Below are 21859 nucleotides of genomic sequence, written 5' to 3' on the forward strand. Positions count from 1 at the left end.
AATCTGGGAGTCCGTTTAAAATTTATGGCTAGAATTTTTCTTCCAAAATTATCCAGAATTCCCTGGTTGCAGGTGATCTTTGAAAGGTCCGACACGTGTAAGCGGCATTGTGTTCACGTGATGGCTGTCAAAACATTATCACAGCGGTGCACATGTCGGGATTTTATTGTGATTTGGAAGGAGAGACGAGGGGGCTGTATCTCGCCCGAGTGAAAGCAAATCTTAAGATTGGCACACTTTTGCACCACTCTGACCCAGTTTGGTCACTAAGTGTAAGATCAAAGCATGGAACTAAACCAGAAACTAAACCAGAACAAGCAGAGTCAAATCACGAGTTTAAAAGATCAGTAGCATCGCAAAGATCGAGATATGATTCTTGGAAATTTGAAGCAGTAGCTGCAACGAAACCATCTCATTCAAGCATTGATTTTGTACCTCGATCTCGGAAAGACAGAGCACCATCTAGAATACCTAAGCGGAAACTGTTCAACTTATTAAAGCACGGGCAGAAAAGAAGGCAAATCCAGTCCAGAATGTTGATTGTTGTTATAACATTTGGTATATTTGTTCGACCTTAGATATATCAAATTTCACTCATCTGAAAAATGTGATCCTTCCAGATTTTCAACATCTGTCCTTGGGCCCAATAAGTTCCTCAGCCTGGTAACAACAATTCTTAACAAGTGTGTGATGCAAGAGCTATACATCTGTAGGGTAAAAATTCTGTGGTGTGCCTCATTTTGCAATCGTCCAGCCCGCATTTCCTAACCTTTGGTTACTCTCAGTAAGTAGTTTATATTGTATACCTTAAGTCATTAGTAACTGGCACTGTTACATTTACATGAACACATATTTATTTATATGCACACATATAGACATAATCTGTAACATAAAAATGTAGTAAGAATATAATTATGGTAAGGCCAGTAGCAAAATGAGAATATTCAGCGTAGGCAAAATTAATTCAGTCATACAAGAAAGAGTGTGTGATGTTTTTTGTTTTTTTAATCGGGAACAGATAAGATCTAGTTAAGATCTAGTTCAGTTTAACAGAGAACTGCTGAAATCTGTGCATTTATTGTTCGCTTAAATACCTTACATTTTATAATGGCTCTGCTTTTTTTTGTTGTTTTGTTTGTTTTTTTGGCCCCTGATAAGAAACATTTCTTTTAACTACGAGTCCGGTTAAAGCCAGCCATCAAAACAACTGCCAGGCTGTGCTTGGAAACACTGCACTGAAAATACCGGGCGCATTCGATCTTCGCAAACGCTGCCTCCATAGAAAATGTTGCTTACTTCATTCTCCTGTTTTGGTATACAGCAACTTCGCAAGAGCACTTCATTACCAGAAATAACACTGCAACATTGTGATGATATCACCGGTGTAAACTGGATGGTAGTTGTAAATCAATGCTGCTTTCTCTTCCTGTCTGTTTGGAAATCGATGAGAACTTAAGCGAGCTAAAACCAAAAGAAATGTACGTTGTTGACATCAGTTTAAGATTTTACAAGAACAATATGTGTATTCTACATGGTCGTATGTTGAACCACCGCACATTAGTTCTAATATGTCTCCTTAACTCTTGTTAAATGATAGTATGTATCACACTAACAAAGCAATTGAATTTGAATAATATTTCCTTGTTTTGCTTATTCAATTTATTCGGTTTGGTGAAATGCTTATTATTGAATTCATGCAGGCTTGGTTAAATCTATTTATAACATAGCGCGCGCGCTAGTCCTATCTAATTCCTATTGAGTCATCATGAACAAAATCTCTATCTACGCACGTCCGTGCGTATATAAGATGACGTGTGAAGTTTCAATTTAGCTGCAAACTTTCCGTCGAGTTTAGTGTAAGTTCCTTTTGTTTAAGTTTCGGCAATGTGAAGATTATTCTGAACAATTCAAACTCTACTTCGAGCCTTAGACTTTTGCCAAGCTAGGATGTTTACTTAAGGACAATTCTCCAGGAAAGTGAATCAAAGTTGGAAATGAAAAATTTTAACCCCCCTTCAATTTTTGTGTGGAGGTAGGTTACCTTGGGGAGTAAACAAAAACCAACATATTTGGATCGGTAGATGTATCATTGCCATGGTAACCGCTCTAAATGACGTCGGCCTCAGGACCATGTTTTGAGCAAAATGTCTCCGACGATTCTGAATTAAGTCTTTGGTTAAATTGAGCCGTACATTCCGGGGAGCATGGTTGAGATGCGAAGAAATCGTTGTTTACGACCAAACGTATGTAGACCGGAAATGCGAGGAGCAAAACTGCTGACCGGATGTACTTTCAAAATGCGATATATGCGCTTTTTGTTTGTTTGTTTTTGTAGCTTCAGATAAAGCGACGTTGTCGCAATGGCATTGTCTCTTCTTTAGATATTTTTGGTACAATATATCATTGATAGAGGGTTAAAAGGATGACTTTTGATCCGTTTTTACGATTGTTTTACAGTGGTGAATAAAGAGGACAAAAGAAAAGCGCTTCACTGATCGTTTTACGCAACCTGATCGCCTCTATTGGCTTTACTACACTGGATTTATATAAAAGAGGATACCATTGGTTTAGCTACAGTAAATCCAGGGGTACTGACAGGTGTTAAAATATGCTCAGGTTTTCGTTAAAAACAAATGATGTGCAGGCTTGAATGAGAACAAGGAAGTTAGTTTTTCTAAGAACTCTTGGACGTTCGAACTGGACGGCCCCGCAAATGATCCCCAAATTGTACCGCAAATGGTCCCGGGACCGGAACTGATTCCACCGCAAAAAGTTAGGAATGGCGTGGTCTTTGGATGGATACATATTTTCTTAATCATCCTAGGTGAAGAAAAGACAAGTACCTCTAGCATAATAATATCAATTTATATTTCGTCAAATTCGTTGGCCAAAGCCTTATTAACTCAACGTAGGTAACAGACAAGATGATAAAAGATACCTCTGAAGGTGATTTTCTCCCTCTAAAGCCTGTTTGAGCCAAATACTAGAGCCCTCAAAATTTCCAAGTTTGCAATTTTTTGCGACTTGCCTCGGATGTCTTCAACACCCATGGCCAGAGTATAATTTTCCCCAAATAGATTTTATGATATTTAGAAACTTCAATATCTATGTAAGCTCTGCTGCTAATTTGGTTTTTTGGGAAAGAGTACTTTCGGAGAAATTACGAATATGGTTGTGCTTGTTTTTCCTGCTTGTCAAAATGGCTGGCAGGCAACATAGTAGGACAAGCATTGTCTTCTTGATTGTAAAACCCAAAATACTTTACTACTTAAAATACTTTTATAAACTGGGAGAGTGCCTCTACCATCTGTATAAATTTCATTTGAATTGGTTCACATGCACCCGAGAACCAGACTCGTTTATTTTTACTTCTTGAGAGTGAATTTTTTGGTCAAAACATAGACGTCAGGCTAGCCCGCGAACGCAGACGTATTTCCGACTGTCGCTTGTCTCCGCCGAAAATAACGTCTGCGAACCCGAGCCAGGAAACGATTACTGTGACGTAAAGACTTTTGTTTCTCCTTGGCCAATCAGATTCCATGATAGAATGAAACTTGAGTGCTCCTCGCAGCGAATACCTCGCGGAGTAGCTCTGGGGCTACTTGAGCTAAACTGTGATTGGCTTAAAATTCCTACGTCACAGAAATCGTTTCCTGGCTCGCGTTCGCAGACGTTATTTTCGGCGGAGACAAGCGATAGCCGGAAATAGGTCTGCGTTCGCGGGCTAACCTCAGGCTGACGTGATCAAGTGTGGTTACTATGGCAACGACACACCTGCCGATCCAAATATGGCTGTTTTTGTTCACCCCCGGAAAAAAAATTTTCGTTTTCAACTTTGTTTCACTTTCCTGGAGAATTGCTCTTAAACGTGAGTATTTTGACTTCGTCTTCCTACATTTTCGTTGTAATTAATTGGAAGAAGCGAATTTTTCATTGACAATTTTAGAAACCAGGTTAAACGTTTTCGCTCAACCGTTGCTCAACTGATTGTGGTGTGCTAGGATCCTAATGACATTTGCTTTTCTTTACCGTGCATTGTGAGAACTTTGTAGTGAATCACAAATAGAACATGTTTTGGCGCCCAAGTTGTTGTCGCCATGTTATAACAGAATTGGTTCATGCTTTTAGCTGTGCGTATATCGAGTTATGGATGCACTTGGGAAGTTTGGTGAGCACTCAAGAAGCTAGAGTTGCTCTCGGCTGTCGCCTCGAGCAACTCTTACGCTTCTCTCGTGCTCTCCAAACTTCCCGCGTGCATCCATAACTCGATATACGCACGCTAAGCATGAACCAATTCTTAAATACAAGACCAAACCATGCACTTTGTCAGATAACTTTTACGTGTACTGGGACGCATACAAGATTTTAAAGAAGGGGGTTCGAGATGCAGACCGGCCAAGGCTGTTCCCAGTAGGGGGATCCGTGGGCATTCTCCCCCAGAAAACTTTTAAAACATCCAAGAAATCGAAAATTTTCACCGCATATACCTTGTGTAACACCGCTAACTCTCTCAAATAGTGTGCTGCCTCACTAAGGCTCGCCAGCAATTACTCATCGGTGAATCAGTCGAACAGAGTTTCTTTACTATAAAACGAGAACGCGATGGCAAATGCTGGCTAATGTTCGTGTACCCAGCCTTTTTCATATTAGCTTTTATGCTTAAACATTATGCATGAAGTGGGACGCGCTGTGGCCTCATGGTTAGTGCGCTCGATTCCGGAGCGAGTGGTCCGAGTTCGAGTCCTGACCGGGGACATTGTGTTGTGTTCTTGGGCAAGACACTTTACTCTCACAGTGGCTCTCCACCCAGCTGTATAAATGGGTACCGACGAATTTAATGCAGGGGGGTAACCTTGCGATGGAGCATCCCATCCCGGGGAGAGTAGAAATAATCCTAGTCGCTTCATGCTACTGCTACTGCAGGCCAAACAAAGCTTCCAAAGAACTGGATGATGTTGCTGATATTTCTGATGTTTATCGATGGTGAACTGTTTTCCTTTCTGGCGTCGAAGGCATTGTAATTGACAGAACATTATACATTACATCTGGTTAGTAACAGCTCTAAAATGTATTGATTTTATTTGATAATTATTCATATGTTTTTTAATCTATAATGCTCTGTGATTTAATTGTCCAAGGAACATCTGTGATTTCCCGTGGATCTGAACATGTAACGGGCCAGTGCGATCATGAAGAGGCCGATACTCGCATCGTTGTCCACGTACGCCACGTTCAGGAAGAAGGTACAGAATATGTCCTTGTTAGGACAGTTGAAACCGACATTGTCGTGAAAGCTTCATGATATTCAAACCTACAACCAACTTGCTAAAGTATGGGTGGCGTTTCGCATGGGGCAACACTTTTCACTTATTAACATCAACAGAATCTGTTCTTCTCTTACAGTCTCAGTCGCGAGCGCTACCAGTCTTCCACGCATTTACTGGGTGTGACTGTACTTCGCAGTCCTGTGGAATTGTAAAAAAAAAAAGACAGCGTGGCGAGCATGCGAATTGAAAAGTAAAGAAACTCCTGTCCAGGAGCACATTGCGACTCATCCGTTTCAGCAACTGAGTGTCTCCTCAGAGAATTTCCAGAAGCTAGAAATATTTTTAGATCATAACGTATGACAAATCAAGCCCCCTGGACTCTGTGAGCGACACATGACTGATGTTATTTTCAAAGCGAAACAGAGACTTGGACAGTATTCCTCCAACACAGGCAGATATTCGGTAAAAAATAATAATGTAATTACTTACTGAGAAGGAAGTAAACGCTTCATTAATTATCGATACCTGTTTTTCTGAAAGTAAAAAAACGAACTATAGCTTGCTTTCTAAACAATTTAAAATTCAGGATGCACTTCTGCAGCATGCACAAAAGGCAGTATACCAGGCAGATTTGGACATCATTAGAGTACGTGATGTAGGATGTTTCTTCTTCCACAGAGCTCTCGTGGGTCAAAGGAAGGAGCAGCTGGTTTTGATGACCATCCCCAAAGTTTTTACTGTGTGCAGAGAGGTCATCAAGTGCACCTGCAAAGCACTCTGCTCACGATGCCAATGTGCCAAAGAAATATTGAAGTACACGTCACTGTGTAAATATGACTGCCCAGAGACCATATCCAAGAGCAAGGGGCATTTGTAAGGCTTTTGCAATGAGCATAAGCATTCCTAATATGATCAGATTTGATGTATGAAAAAATGCAGTCAATTTGCGCGCATATTTTGCTTTTCTGCTAAAATTTCTTTTGCCTGTGTTATTTGCCGAGCAGCGAACACTGGGTACTAATACTGGGATTTGGCTTTGTTGACGCCATTTTAAATGCAATTTTTAATAACAGAGCAAAGTAAATGTTAAATGAGTGATTAAATCACGATAAAAATACAAAATTCTTTTTAAATTGTGTTAAAATAACTCTGGAAAATCGTACCACAGGTAGCTCAAATCTTGATTTTGGTCAAGAGCTAAAATCTCCTTAAAACTAAAACGGAAACGTGGGCAGACTGACATGGGCACCCCTTCTAATTATCATTTGGCCGGGGTAAAAGCAAAGTGTGTGCCAAATTTCATGCTTTTATCACCCTTGTCACGATCAAGTCATTAAGCCACCCGACTAAATTCTTCTTACTCCACACACGTTTTGTACTAAATTTAGGTACTTTTATTTATCTAGCTTATACCTTGTAGTTTGTTCTGCAGTGTCTAGGATAGCCACGACAAGAATAAGCGTCATCACTTCTGAATGCATTGCGTGCCGTTTATCTTAAGGCTGGTTTTCACTAGCGCAAACGCATAAGCATTTTAGCAACATACGCATCGGCACAGGAAGCTTTCGTAGCGAAAGGGAGTAATAATCCACATCTTACTACGTCTGCGTATGTTGGATATACTTATAGGCAGTGAAAACCCAACCGTTATGACGATGCTGTGTTCGAGTCGCTGTCTTAACACAAAAAGCTAAAACAAGAAAGTCTTGCAAATAATTTTGTAATTTTCTTAAACTTTATTAAATTCCACACATAAATTATTTTGATATAGATGACACAAGTAAGACTTGCATTACAGCGCACCCAAGTTTGGTAACTGAATCACAAAAGTGTGCTCAATCACGTGGATTCTTGGAGAAAAAAGCCACATTTTTTGTTGTTTTGCAAAGAACATCAGTCATAAATTTCTTTAAATTTCTTGTCAAGAATTTGACAAGAAAAGCACGAGGCAGACTTACAACTTATTTGGCCACTGAAATACAGTAATGTCTGCAGACATTGATCTTCTTTTGTTCAGTGCATTTAGATCGGTCTTCCACGTGTTTTAAAGATGGCAGCCTGCATGTAGCTCCCGCTTCGTACAAGCCACAGTTGCACAATATGCAGCTCTGTTAATTAGCGTTGTCGGCCATGAACTTCAGATCAGACACTGCTATTTGTGCTTCTCGGAAAGTTGCTGGACCTGTTTCTGGGCTAATCCACCAAGAGCTTGCCATTTTCGCACATGTCTAGTAAGAGTTTGAAATAACTTTGTTTTGTTTGCCTTGTGGCCTTTCGGTAGTAGCATCACAACTTGAATCTTTGATTCTCGAAACCGATGACGTAGTGTTGTTTAGATGGATTATTGCACCTTCCTCATGCTTCCTCGTCGAATTCATGACAAAAAATTCACAAACACGTAACAATATTCTTCGCAAAACAACACTGGTTTAGCACTACGATGTCGACAAAAAATATGACTATTTTTATGAGAAATCGTGCAATTTTTTCGTACTTTTGTGATTCAGTCTGCAAATTTGGATACATTGTAACGGAAGTCTTCCTTACGTGATCTGTACGAAAAGACGCTCGATGCGTGAAATTTAATAAGGTTTAAGAGCAGCTTCGCCTAAATATCAACTAGACTTGGAAATAGCGAAAAATCGAATTTCTTCAAACTCGCCCAGAATGAAGCCCTACGGGCGCTAGTTACAAAAATATCGTTTTAAGTTCGATAAATCAAAAATTATTTTTTTCCGCAATTTTTTCGTTTCGATGCCCCAAATCGGCCAAAATCCATCGAAAATGAGCGGCATATTCAGACTCGTAAACTCAAAAGTAAAAATCTTCATTACAAACTGATTGCTCGTAGTATTTGTACTTCCTATCTTGTCTATTTAGAGCTAAATTTTTAAATCTTACAGGACCCCTTTGATAACAGTACTTTATAGTACTGATGGGTTAATCCTGTCTAAAGATTCGTTTATTATTATTACTATTATTATTATTATTATTATTAACTTAAATATTTGTTGTTTTGTTTTACTGTCCCATTCTCAATGGCTGAGAAAAAGATGCGATTTAGAGCAAAAAATAGTGCGATTCGTGAATAAATCGCACCATTGAGAGCCAATCAGATTGCAAGGATAGCCAGTGATTTCAAAATGGATTTAATAAATAATGGTAATTGAACTGGAATTCGTTAACGGTCATTGACTTCAATTCTCAGCAAACAAAGTTATTGTGTCAAAATGCGCCCTTTAGCTCCTTCTTTGACTCTGCAAGATTTCATATCTGGAAATAGTTTCTTGCAATCATGGTTTCGGAGAGATATCACTAGAAATTGTTTCAAAATAACGAAGCGTTTGCTTTTCTTCCGGGTTTTCTTGCATTAATTGGTTTCGTTACGCTCGGGTCAAAGGTCACGTTTCAGGAAGAAGTGCTGCATTTAGTTCGCTATCTCAGCGCTCGCGATTTTATTTACCCAAAAATTTTATTTCACTAATTTAAAGAAGAAACAATGCTCTTTCAGACCAAACCAGTCATTTCGGGAAAAGCCGTGTACCAGAACGCCTTTTTAGCATTTGAAAATAGGCTAAATGTAGACCTCTTGTAAAGTTGTCTTGGGTCGTTAACTTAAAAAATTCATCAAATATTTGAGTTCTAATCAAATCCCGATCTATTTAGTTCTAAATAGACCAAAAAGGAAGTACAAATACGACGCGCAATCAGTTTGTAATGAAGATTTTTGCTTTTGAGTTTACGAGCCTCTGAATATGCCGCTCATTTTCGATGGATTTTGGCCGATTTGGGGCATCGAAACGAAAAAGTTGCGGAAAAAAGTAATTTTTGATTTATCGAACTTAAAACGATATTTTTGTAACTAGTGCCTGTAGGGCTTCATTCTGGGCGAGTTTGAAGAAATTCGATTTTTTCGCTATTTCGAAGTCTAGTTGATATCTAGGCGAAGCTGCCCTTAAGACAATCACAAAATTATTTGAATCGCTTCGCTCGGTTTAATTTTTTGTTGTAAAACGTCGATCCAGAACAGTTTTGTCCAGTGCACTAATTGTGGACAATCAAATAAAACGAAGAAAATAAATAAATAAATAAATAAATAAATAAATAAATAAATAAATAAATAAATAAATAAATAAATAAATAAATGAACAAGAGATATAAATTGGTACACATATGTCAAAATTGTTCTAAGATAAGACCGTAAAACGATGGAACGGAACTTGTTAATCTATTTACAATCACGATAAGGGTATTTGTGACTATATGTATATAAATTTATCAAGTAGTGCATATAATACACGTTGTGCACGTACGTGCCCTCAATTAAAACAGTAAGGTCTCTTTGACTAATATTATTTTTAAAATTGTTTTATGTCGATCGCTGCCTATCCTGACTACTGAAAAACAGTCTTACTTGGACGTTATTACGTATACAAAGAATGTGTGGGCACGTTGTACATAATTGCCACGCATTTTCTTGGTTAGTAGTAATTCAAACCGAAGACAAATTCGTAGCTTTAATGCCGGTCATTACAAGGATACTATCCACCAGATATTAGATCGAGTGGTCTAACATTCGAGCTGTACGTATCGTTTAATTATTTCATAAAGTATTTAATTTAATTGATTTCCATCTTGTTTGTTCAATTATTCATCCGACCTGGCCTCGATATGCTTTTTGCAATTTATCAACAGTCCCATTCAGGCCAGGTTTCACCATAGTTGAGACTGTTGAGAATTCCTACTCTAACAAGTGATTGACAATGTTACAAACATGTTAAGCGTACATCCTTCGTTAAAAGGTTTCTTATAAAAGAGTCAATCACAACGATGAATATTTTCATCGAGAAAGCACCCTCGTTTTATAAAAACTGTGTAGAGGCGATAAAAACGCTAAACATTTTCAACAAATGATAAAAGTTGCAAGTGTTCGATTTTACCTTGGTTGACGAAAAAGTCTGCAAAGTACTGTCCGGCAAGAATGGCATGCTGAGTGTGCTTGATGTCTTTCACCGCCGACCACTCAAACTGAGGTTTCGCTGGATGCCACTGGAACATGTAAATAGGATATTTTCTTGCTGTGGAAGATCAACAATGTTAAAACTTAACACAACATGGATTTTCTTTCTCAAAATGTATTTACTTTCCACAAATTTACACCATTGTTTCTTAAAACAAATGTGTCGGACCAACAACATAATTTAAATATTCAATTTAGGCCCCTTTTACACGGGTCCGGACAAAATTTTTGCAAGGACAAAAACTTGCACGGTTCCACCATGCGTTTACACGGGACCGGCGAAACTGTACGAATTTTTGAACGGCTAGGTGTGCAAGTTTGGGACCTGAAAAAAGCAGGTCAACTTTTTGACCAGCACGATTCTACGTTTCGTACGGACTCATGTAAACACCGGAACCGTGCAACTCTTTGCTCAGATAGCGCGGTTAAGGCGTGGAATCTAATTACCTTTTGCCTGGTTGCTTAGCAAAAATGAAACATTTTGTTACATTTTGTCCCTGGTTTGTTACATTTTGTTAAATTGAAGACAAAAGAAACAAACAAAAGCAGGTTACAGATATGAGGAGACGAGCGGCAGCAACAGGCATCGTTATTTTAGCCGGATTAGCTGGGCTTTTGCGGTACACGTTGCTGCAAATGGCTATTGTTTCCGATCTTCATCGATCGAGGCAACTTACACGTTTGAATTTCTTGGTGAGTATGTACAGCTTACGAAACAACCAAACGAGGAAAAAGTCTATAACTACATGTAGCAACAAATTAATTTCTTCATCAGACCACGTAAAGTTTTTGTCTGCCGCCATGTTTGATTTGGGCGTACTGCATCAGCTGCAACATGATTGGCTTAAAACATTAGCGATAACCAATCACAACAGAGACGTAAAAAGCCATTCAAATGCCGCGACTAATGTAAAACTTGCACGGATCCTTGTAAACACCACTGCAATCTGAAACAGAATTTGCACGGTTCGATGTAAACAGACAGTCTAGGAACAAAATTCGTCCGTACAAAAATTTGTCCGGACCCGTGTAAACGGGGCCTAAGTGTGCAAGTTTGGGACCTGAAAAAAGCAGGTCAACTTTTTGACCGGCACGGTTCCATATTTCGTACAGACTCTTGTAAACACCTGAACCGTGCAACTTTTTGCTCAGATAGCGCGGTTAAGGCCTGGAATCTAGTTATGTTTTGCCTGGTTGCTTAGCAAAAATGAAACATTTTAATACATTTTGTTAAATTTAGTTTAACTTGATCCTTTTTAGTTTGTTTTGGATTCGGTCTTTGTTGAAGCTTCCTGACGCTTCGGTACGTCGGGGGAATTTCTCCTTGTCGTTATCAGGGTACTTTTCCAAAAACATTTTGGTTACGTCTTCGTTCTTGCTCCTTACAGTTTCCCAATCAACTCTTTCCCCTGCTTTTCCTGCTTTGTAGTCTATAACTACATGTAGCAACAAATTAATTTCTTCATCAGACCACGATAAGTTTTTGTTTGCCGCCATGTTTGATTTGCCGCGTAATGCATCAGCTGCAACATGATTGGCTTAAAAAATAGCGATAACCAATCACAACAGAGACGCAAAAAAGCCAGTCAAATACGACTGGTCTAAAATTTGACCGCGAATGGTCTAAAATTTGCACGGATCCGTGTAAACACCACTGCAATCCGTAACAGAATTTGCACGGATCCATGTAAACAGGCGATCCAGTCTGTGCAAAAATTTGTCCGGACCCGTGTAAACGGGGTGTTAGTATATACCAGACCGGTAGATAGTGTTTTTCACGCATTCTGATTGGCTACTCGAATTCAGAATAGTGTTTGCTATCCCTCTACCAGCTTTCAGTAAATGTTTAAGAAAAGAAAAAAAGTAAATAAAAAAAAGAAAACAAATAAGCAAAAAAAAGTCCCGGTCTTACTAAGATTTGAACCCATAGCCCCCCGTTGTAAGAAAGATACCCACTCCACTGTGCTACACTGACAGTTATATATGTCATGGAGAAAATGTTGATTAAATCGGTTTGTATGGGAGCGCTGGGTAGTTAAAACAGCAGGCTCAAGTACGTTCCTAGCGCGAACCGACAAGTCATGCGAAAGTATTCCCAAACTCCTTGAAAAGGGAAGAAAAAAAAGAAAGAAAGAAAGAAAGAAATCATAATAACTTGGGGTATTACCCAATCAATCAGGAATCCCGCCGAATAGGACTTAACTTTGTTGATCTGACAAAACACCGTTCTGTCCTGATGGTATGGCGATTCCACGCTGAACACAGGTCTTTATTTCTAAGATCATTCAAAGGATATATATATAACAAAGAAAAAAACTTCGAAGACTACACCTGGAATTGAGACCTCAGATCCTACATAGTAGGATCGTAAATGCCTAACTGAAGATCAATTAAGATTTCATCAAAGTTATATATACACAACCTCATATCCATGGAGCGGTCAAACTCTCGCAATGGATGGTCTAAGCCGAAGACAAAGAAGCCGTCAGCACAGAGAGTAAATGCAAGGCAAGCAAAATCAATGATATTGGCAGTAAATGAACAATGAAATGAAAAATGGGAAAGATAATGAGATTTTTGATACTTGCTTTGGTAATTGGACAAGAAGCGGTAGTTTAATTTAATCATTTATTATTCATTTTTTTCACAAATTTTCTACCCGTTTGGGTTATTTTGGGGTTTGATTTTTTTTATTAAACAACAATATTTCAGCCCAGGCGTGTTTCTCTATTGATTGATATGAAGTAATTAGTTTATCGTAAAAAACGATAATTACAAGTACATTACAGTACATTTTTTCCAAGATGGCATGCGCGTTAACGAATCCTGTTATCTGACCTATATCTCTGACCACGGTCACGGTATCGCTTTCACAGCGGGTGAAAATGGCCGTAATCGTCATCCTTTGCCCTTTTTACACTTCCGTCGACGATTAATCTACACAAATTTATCTACATTCACTTTAAAATGGCAAGGAAAGTCACTCTAAGTAAATTCAAACGAGTGTTTTATTTGAGAGAGTTGTTTGGTTGTTTGTAGCTCGGTTCTGTAATGGCGCGTAATGTGTTTCTGTCGACCTACAATTTTAAGTAAAAAATTGGTCAATTATTGTCTAGTTTACCTCTTCGATCATTGGTGTATTTGAGAGAATTTCTGTGGAAGACCCTCAATGAGTTTCCTCGCTTTCTGCTATTAAATTTATGGTATAAAAGTTTAATTTCAAGTGATTCGCAGCAACTGACAGAAAGTGTTTTCGTAGTACAACTTTAAACTTTGCATAAAATATCAACCCGGAAAAACAAATATGTAGAACTTAAATGGTGAACTAATCGCAGTAAATATTAATTTGAAAAAAAGGTATCTGTTCTTTAATACATACTTTTGTGTCTGATATCTAGTTAGTCGTTGCGAAGATTTTTACGAATCCTTTGTAGACGACACGTAAACCGATTCAGAGACACAGTGGCGCAAACATACCCACTTGTAAGCCATTTTACCACAGGAAAAAATAAATATGTTAACCTTAGGCTTGAAAATGCTGCACGAGGCCTGCCTCGGGCAGGATTTTAAAGACCTCGGTCGCCGTTTTTCACAACACGGACCTCCCAACCGGCAAATAACATATATGTACTGAGCACGTAAACATAGTATACAAGTTAAAGGAAGCTTTGACAAAACAGGAATAGTGAAACAATAAAATAGTGATACATGTCAATAGCACGACTCAACAACAACGACAACAACAACAACAACAAGAATGATCACTATATTCTCATTAACATTTTCATTGAGCATAGATCTGTCTGTCACGGTCGGTCTGGCAATCTCGTTTGATTTTGCGAATACTGCAATTTTAAGCGCTCTCTCAAAGACGACAGACTAATTTCCCCAGAACAAAAATCACATCAGTTAAAAGCCAATCCCTAAAGGAGTTTGATCTCTAAATTTCGTTTAATTTGTAATAAAGGTAGTAGGGAAAATGTTTTTTTTTTCAAGTTAGGTAGCGATTTTCATAGAGAAACATGGGGATTTCTTTCAAATCTCGCACAATGTCAGAATATCATAGAAATTACATTATAAAACTTGGAAAAGTTGTAGAATAAGCTGATTGCATGTGGATATCTTCTGGATTTATACTTAAGACATGCAGTTTTGCGGTTTTAAGGCGAAAAAAAATCAAGAAAACCGAAAAGCTTAAAGACGTAGGTGACTTTCTCGTAATTTTGATTTCTACGCATGCTCGAGCAAAAATGTCGTACTGAAACGCGATGCTAGTGGAAAGAAAGGCATGCTGACATGTTGCAAATGCCTTTTCGAGTAGCTTGCAGCTTATTATTTGGCCCCATATCCAGGCTGAAAATGTCCAAAATGTCCAAAACCTGCATTTTTGGCTAAAAGGTCCGGGAGTCAATGGGTTAATTCACAAAAAAATAACTCTTGCACGCTTAGCGTGCCTACGTTTGTTTCATGTGTTTCGCTTTAGCAGATATGTAGATGAAAGCTGAGAAAGGTATTTATGATTGTGATCGTGTATCAGTCACAACAGCGCGACCGGCGAGGACAAAGCATTGATACAAGACAAAGTTAGAAAGTGAGATCGTGTTTAGCAGACGTCGATATTAGGCTCATAGCTTTTTTTTGGCTAGAGAATTTGATGGTTTCCACTCGCTTTCTCCATGCTTTTTGTAGAGTCCAAGGCAAGCCTAAGTTCTTGTTAAGATTTGGCTTCATTGCTTCTGTATTGTATTGTTTTTTATTTACACATTGAAATTCGGCGGTGCTCATATCGGAAGTTCGAAACCCGTGATTTAATTTGTATTTTAAAGCTAACTTCAAGCCGCAAAAAATTCCAATTGTTTTATCTTTCAATTTTGTTGCTCACACTACAGTTCTTCTCTATTCTATGCAGTTCGACCAGAGTGACCATTTATTCACGGATGGTATAGAAGTCAGCATCCATGATCGAGTAAATATACTCTAAAATTTGAATGATGGATATTGACAAGTTAACATCCAAAAGACTGTGTATACCTACTTTTTGCGAGAGAGAATTACTGTCCAGTCATGTCAAACACAAGCCATGTCAAACACGCATGGTGGCTGATGTATGTAGAGTTTTATTTTGTTTCTAGAAACGAGATACTGAATAATTTGAATCAAAACTTGAAATAAATATGAATTGTACCTGTCAACAATCCTTTTGAATATTTCTACATTGCTTGTGAATTAACACAGTCAAATGCCAAGATAGGAATAAAATACTGCGACTTCCATTTCCAAGAAAGAATATTATTGTTATCTTTGTTGTCTACATTACAATCTGCAATACCCTTTTTATTTTGTTATAGTTGACTAAAGGTGCACTTTTTATCAGGCAGGAGGTATGATAAAAAGGCGGGGATTTCGAACATAAATAAATTGCAAATTTGTCCATGAGAAGAGATGTAGGTATCCAGCAAATGTAACAATGGCCGCCGTTACTCGAAAACAATCATGTGAAATACTATCCAGTCTACCTCTCAGACTTCTCATGTTCACAAAGATCTGTCACGTGACATCCTGTCCTCTAACCCTCGAGATAGTCGCCGGCTATATGGGATTATGTAATATATTGCATAATCCCATTACCGTACATCTTTTCGCACCAAATGTAAGTTATTCTGCTTTTTATCCCAACTCAAAATATGAAATCATATTATTGGTTGCTATAATATTTTTTCATTGCTTAGTGTTGCCATCGAAATGGTATCTCTAGTTTATAAACTTTATTCTATTTACTTCTTAAAAGTATTAGTAGTAATGGACGCTTATATGAGCCGTAACCAATCAGGAGCCGAGAAAGACAATAGGCTATTGTTTGGAGAACAATGGATTCTGTTGTTCTCCAAATCCAGGATGGCCGCCACAAATTTCAGCCAATCAGGAGCCGAATTAATAATTCAAGATGGCGGAGCCCACGAAAGTCGGCCATGTTGGAAAACAGCCCACCAGCCTCGACGGAGGACTGGGATCAATCTCACGGATTTCCATGGCGACACAAATCACGCCAGGGTCACGCAAAAATTGTCGTGCAACTTCAAACTCGATACTGACAGTGTCCTGTGGCCCTAAACGACAGAGGTCCGCCTGGTAAGCGGCCAGACTGAGAGACTTGGGTCCGACTGCAGCTTAGATAGGGTGGTGCAAAGGATCCTGGGACGGTGACCTCATCGGGAACCAATCAGAACAAATTAAAGTACTTACAGTGGTTGGCTTCCCCTGTCCCCCTCTGTCAAGGAGTGTATTAAACCAAATATCACACAATGTCAAATGTCACGAACTTTAATATCAAACTTTTTGGCTAACATTAAAAGATATGACGTCATTGCCATTTTGATCGAGTAAAAAGACCGGTTTCTATCGTCATCACACAATTTTTCAAATGAACTTTAATAATAAGCGAACACAAAAATTTATAGGCTAAAAGGTGAGAAGAAAAAAAATACAATTGAAATACTTCAAGTGCAAATGAATTGCTAATGGCAGTTTGCAATAAAATCTAAACTCCTTGATCTCGACTGTTCCCTTGAGAAAAGCATCATTCAAAGGAATCTTGAACAAGCAAAAGGCATTTTGAGCGACCATTGAAGAATTAACATAATTAGTCAGAGACGAAACATGGAATAAATTAAAACCGAAAAGCACATGTTTAGAAGCTGAAATCATGATAGACTGTATCTTAACCCTTGAGAATAAAATCAAAGGAATTTCAAACAAACACTGCAAATCGCTCCTAATTCAACAATTATAGTTGTCTAAGCGGGTTTCCAATAGCGCCAAAATAAATCACGTACATCAAACATAGTCCTTTCCTCCAAAGCGTCACATAACTAGCAATCGCTCAACTCCATAGCCACGAAGACAGGAAAGAATATTACGCTTAGAAAAGAAGACGTGTGCTGAACGTTGTCACAAGTAAAATGAATTCTATCAAGACCGATTGACTTATAAACGGGTATTCACAAAACAATAGACAATGTCACGTGGTTAACAACCAATGAGTGGATGGGGTATAGGGGGTACGCGATATCACGTGGTCAACAATCAATGAGAAGACGGGGGGATAATGGGTTATACCGCACAGTAATGTCATTAAATTGTTATAAGCAAAAAAGAAGTCTGAGTCTTTATAACGTTTATTGAATAATAACTCAAAAGAAAGAATTGATCATAATTTTAACTCTTAAAGTCTTGACCGTCGGTATTCCACAAAGTGTTGGGAACTAAACTCGTTTCCAGTGTTTCAGATTCTTGGTCCCACCTCTTCCTCCTTCTTCACCTCCTCCTCCTCCACCACCACCACCACCACCTCCTCCTCCTCCTCCTCCTCCTCCACCTCCTCCACCTCATGCTCCTCCTCCTCCTCCTCCTCCACCTCCTCACCTCATGCTCCTCCTCCACCTCCTCCTCCTCCTCGTTCTCCAGCTCCTCCGTCTCCTCTTCCTCCTCCTCCAACTCCTCCTCCTCCTTCTTCTCCACCTTTTCCTCCTCCTCCTCTAACCCTTGAAGTATTTCAATTGTATTTTTTTTCTTCTCACCTTTTAGCCTATAAATTTTTGTCTTCGCTTATTATTCGTTACCCGTCAAAGATTGCATTCACGCTGGATGAAATTATTTCGGTTCCATTTCTTTTGATAGTGTTATCTTATTTGAGACACAATGACCAGCTTTCTGTAATTTTAGCGCAAACGTTTTGGACATTAAAGTTCATTTGAAAAATTGTGTGATGACGATAGAAACCGGTCTTTTTACTCGATCAACATGGCAATGACGTCATATCTTTTAATGTTAGCGCAAAAGTTTTGATATTAAAGTTCGTGACATTTGACAATGTGTGATATTTGGTTTAATACACTCCTTAACAGAGGGGGACTGGGGAAGCCAACCACTGTAAGTACTTTAATTTATTCTGATTGGTTCCCGATGAGGTCACCGTCCCAGGATCCTTTGCACCACCCTATCTAAGCTGCAGTCGGACCCAAGTCTCTCAGTCTGGCCGCTTGTCAGACGGACCTCTGTCGTTTAGGACCACAGGACACTGTAAGTATCGAGTTTGAAGTTGCATGACAATTTTTGCGTGACCCTGGCGTGATTTGTGTCGCCATGGAAATCCGTGAGACCGATCCCAAGTCCTCCGTCGAGGCTGGTGGGCTGTTTTCCAACATGGCCGACTTTCGTGGGCGCCGCCACCTTGAATTATTAATTCGGCTCCTGATTGGCTGAAATTTGTGGCGGCCATCCTGGATTTGGAGAACAATAGAATCCATTGTTCACCAAACAATAGCCTATTGTCTTTCTCGGCTCCTGATTGGTTACGGCTCATATAAGCGTCCATTACTACTAGTATTAACATTGAGAGGAAAAATTGGATGCTGACGTTCATGACGTACCATTACTAACAGAACCCACTCTTGTTAAGCTCTAATTTGATACTTGCAGTAATCAAGAGAGGATGAAAGGTATAGCCCTTATTCCTTCCAGAATTATTTTTACACATGATACCCATTCTTCTGAAGATAATGTTACCATGCGCGTTGCATGGATGTATTTGTGGAGGATAAAATGCCTTTAAAGCTTCTTGGGGTCCACGGTGCACGTGTGCTCAATCCGCGTCACACGATTGGTGATTTCTAGAACCTACCAAGATTATCAAAGTCGGGATTGATTTAAAAATGACTCGAAAGCAAGAGATTATTAAAGTAAGAGAGTGAATCCTCCATATAGGCCTTATATCCAAGGTAATCCCTTTTAAGCTATTTTCACACATTGTACCCAGTTCTTCGGCGGATATTACTCGCGCGTTGCGTGGATATTTTCATGGAGGATCTGTTTATGTTTCGCTTCGTATCATTTCAAAGGAAAGGAAAACCTCCAACGCTGTGGAGATGTCTTCTTTGATATTTTGATTACGAGCAAAGGAGCTTCGGTTCTCGGTATGTTTTAATACATTTCGAAACTTTAATAGGAGTTTAAGAGAAGAGAGAAGGATCTCTCCTGCACAAACAATAACAACTGAATGAACGGCAGAGAAATGTTTAGACTTTCGAGAGCAAAGCAAACAAACGCCCAAACACAAGCTAGGCAACCGAACAAACAGATGATCGGCAGACGCTCGTTACGCAAGTAGCAAAAAGCAAGCTAAAAGCAGTTTAAGCAGCAACGCAACAACGCCAAAGACAACGTCGATTAAAAAGCGACGTAATATTTAACCTACGAATCTCGCTAGAATTTAGATTCATTCAGTTTGTGTATACTGTCAGAAATATCCCAAACAGAATATGTAAGACAGCTTTAAAATTCGAAAGAGAAATTTTAAAAATTGGCCGTCGTATAGTTCACGTTCTCTCGAATATGCAGAATGTGGCTATTTCACGTTGTTGTTTTGTGGCCTTTTGTGAACAAAGAAATGAACAAAGAATCTGACGCACGCTTACACAGCCATTGTACTCGTTGCCGTTACCGTTGAAGTCTGTTTAATTAAACTTCCTAAAACCGAATAAAAGGCAATTGTAAACAACTGGCAAACAGTAAATTATGTTTCCCTCGTTAAATAAAGTCTTATTATTATTAACAAAACACAAACGAAAGCCCGGCTGAACAAAAAGGCGGCTGAGAGTGCAGAAAACATCTCTAGTATGAAACGAAACCAAAACGTATAAAATGACGTTCCCGCCATTTCGTCTGAGGTAGTTTCGAGAAAGTCGCTTCGGCTGTCCACGCATCGCCTGAGTAACATCCTCGGAAGAACTGGGTACCATGTCTAAAAATAACTGAAGAGGGATTACCTTGGGCAGAACGCCGATATGGGGGATTCACTCTCTTACCTTGATAATCTCTTGTTTGAGAGGGATTACCCTGGGAATAAAGAGTATATGGAGTTCAACATTCCTTTCTTTCATCCTCTCTTGCCGTAACGTAATTGTTTACCTTCCATAGTTGATATGAACGTTTTTCCTTTCCTGTCCTTATTTGTTGAAACTATCTGGAAAAACTCTCTTAACTTTTCATCTTTTAGGAATGTCTGTTTGTAGAAAATGAAAAGCACTCATAATGTACATAAAAATAATGCAAACGACGTTGACAATGGACATAGAAGTAGACGTGCCAATGTTCCCTGCCTATCCAGGAGCGTAACCAGGGGAGGGCCCTGGGGTGCCCGTGACCCTCCCTTTTGTAAGACTTTTTTAAAGCAGAAGGTCACTTCAGAAATCGTATATTTTTGTCAACGCTAATAAAAACCTCACACTAATTTTAGTCACGCACCGAAGTTTCAGCTTCTAAAGCGAAGGTTTTCCTTATGAAATTCGTCTCCAAAGAAGCCCAAAATTCGACATCGTTGCGTCATTTTGAACAGTACTCAGCAGCCAGGCCGCGTTTTCGTGACGTCATTCTGTCCAAGACATTTTGTGCAAATGGCTTCCGACAAGCTTTTCAGCTACCACTCTGGGCTATGGCTGCTCTGAAGCCGTGGTATTTGTGACCAAACATGCTCCACACTCTGAAGATGAAAGCAGCGAAGATAGGGAAGTGGATAATAGCTTGGAAAAAATAATACATTTTGCTGACCTTGTGAGGAATGCAAAGTCAGTTGCAGGTTTTTCTCCTTCCCGACAATTTCGAGTCGTACGGAATTACGTCACATAAACACGGCCTGGCTGCCAAATACAGTTCAAAATGGCGGCCTCCGAAGTCGTCTCTTTCGAGAAGAATTTCTTCAGGATAGCAGGCACTTTAGCGGCTGGAACTTCGGTGAGTGAAAAAGCTGAATGTTTATTTGCCACAGGCGAAGACAAAAAAGTTAGCTTTTTGGAGTGACCTTTTCCTTTAAGTAAACAACCTACAACAGGTGGGGAAAACGACATGACAATCTGGTGAGTACCCTCACTTTGACACAGTGTGCCCCCCCCCCCCCTTTGAGAAATCCTGCCTACGCCCCTGCTATCTCATTACTTCTTAGTTTACGAGTCAGTTACCCAGACCTCAGTGTCAAGTAACCAAAAGTTACCGAATTTGATGAGAGATACTGAGACAATTTGCTACCTCAATTCATTGCGGACTCACACAATTCTTAGATAGTCTGATTTCTACTACAGACTAACGCCAGTGGATGTTTGTGTCATACTATTAGTAATAAGTACAAATAACTTACCTCTGGTGTGATTCCTCTGAAATGATTATTATAGCTGATGTCTTCCTCTCTTAAATACTTAATAATGTGATTAGGGGCAGACCCTAACAATTTAGTTGACTCATAGTCTGAAAAAGGTAAAGAGGCGTGGTCAAAAGCTAAACAAGCTAAATCTGATCAACGCAGTCGCTTTTTACCTAGAAATTCGCTTTTAGATCTATATTTTAAAGTTATTTTACCCTCGGTTACATATGCGCTACCAATTTGGTGGTGTTGTACAAATAAGAACGAATTTAACGCTTTGAAACCCATACATTGTAGGGCTGCTAGAGTTATATATAACCTCCCGCGCGACATGCCCTCTTACTTAGTGGGACTCTTTATTCGACACTTATAAGGTTAAAA

At 39.2% G+C, this 21859-nt stretch overlaps 1 protein-coding gene and 1 long non-coding RNA gene across 3 annotated transcripts; one reads left to right on the plus strand and one right to left on the minus strand.

Annotated features, from left to right (window-relative positions):
• Positions 1-825: 825 nt before the first annotated feature.
• Positions 826-21579, minus strand: LOC110060101 (gamma-glutamyl hydrolase-like). Of its 2 annotated transcripts, none has more exons than XM_089289670.1 (4): positions 21476-21579; positions 20254-20347; positions 10208-10345; positions 826-1461 (listed from the first exon to the last, which is right to left on the minus strand). In XM_089289670.1, the coding sequence occupies exons 2-4, from the start codon at positions 20258-20260 to the stop codon at positions 1343-1345; spliced, it is 264 nt and encodes an 87-aa protein (XP_089145796.1). In that variant the 5' UTR covers positions 20261-20347; positions 21476-21579; the 3' UTR covers positions 826-1342. The 2 variants fall into 2 exon arrangements, with proteins under 2 accessions (XP_089145796.1, XP_089145795.1); XM_089289669.1 differs by lacking the exon at positions 21476-21579 and adding an exon at positions 20590-20790.
• On the plus strand, positions 4227-7943 carry LOC149112029 (uncharacterized). Its single transcript, XR_016207229.1, has 2 exons — positions 4227-5243; positions 5946-7943. It is a non-coding gene; the product is annotated as an uncharacterized LOC149112029 (long non-coding RNA).
• Positions 21580-21859: the final 280 nt, after the last annotated feature.

Source organism: Orbicella faveolata, unplaced genomic scaffold, assembly GCF_042242905.1.
Source record: "Orbicella faveolata isolate gen_17 unplaced genomic scaffold, um_ofav_v1 contig_2, whole genome shotgun sequence".
In the NCBI taxonomy this organism is placed as follows: domain Eukaryota; kingdom Metazoa; phylum Cnidaria; class Anthozoa; order Scleractinia; family Merulinidae; genus Orbicella; species Orbicella faveolata.

Bases quoted from the DNA above. Each gene is read 5' to 3' on its own strand.
- LOC110060101 (XM_089289670.1), bottom strand. The intron at 1,462-10,207 runs GTAAAATCGAAC...TTTTGGTTTTAG, and splicing joins AGACTTTTTCGTCAACCAAG to CTCGCTTAAGTTCTCATCGA.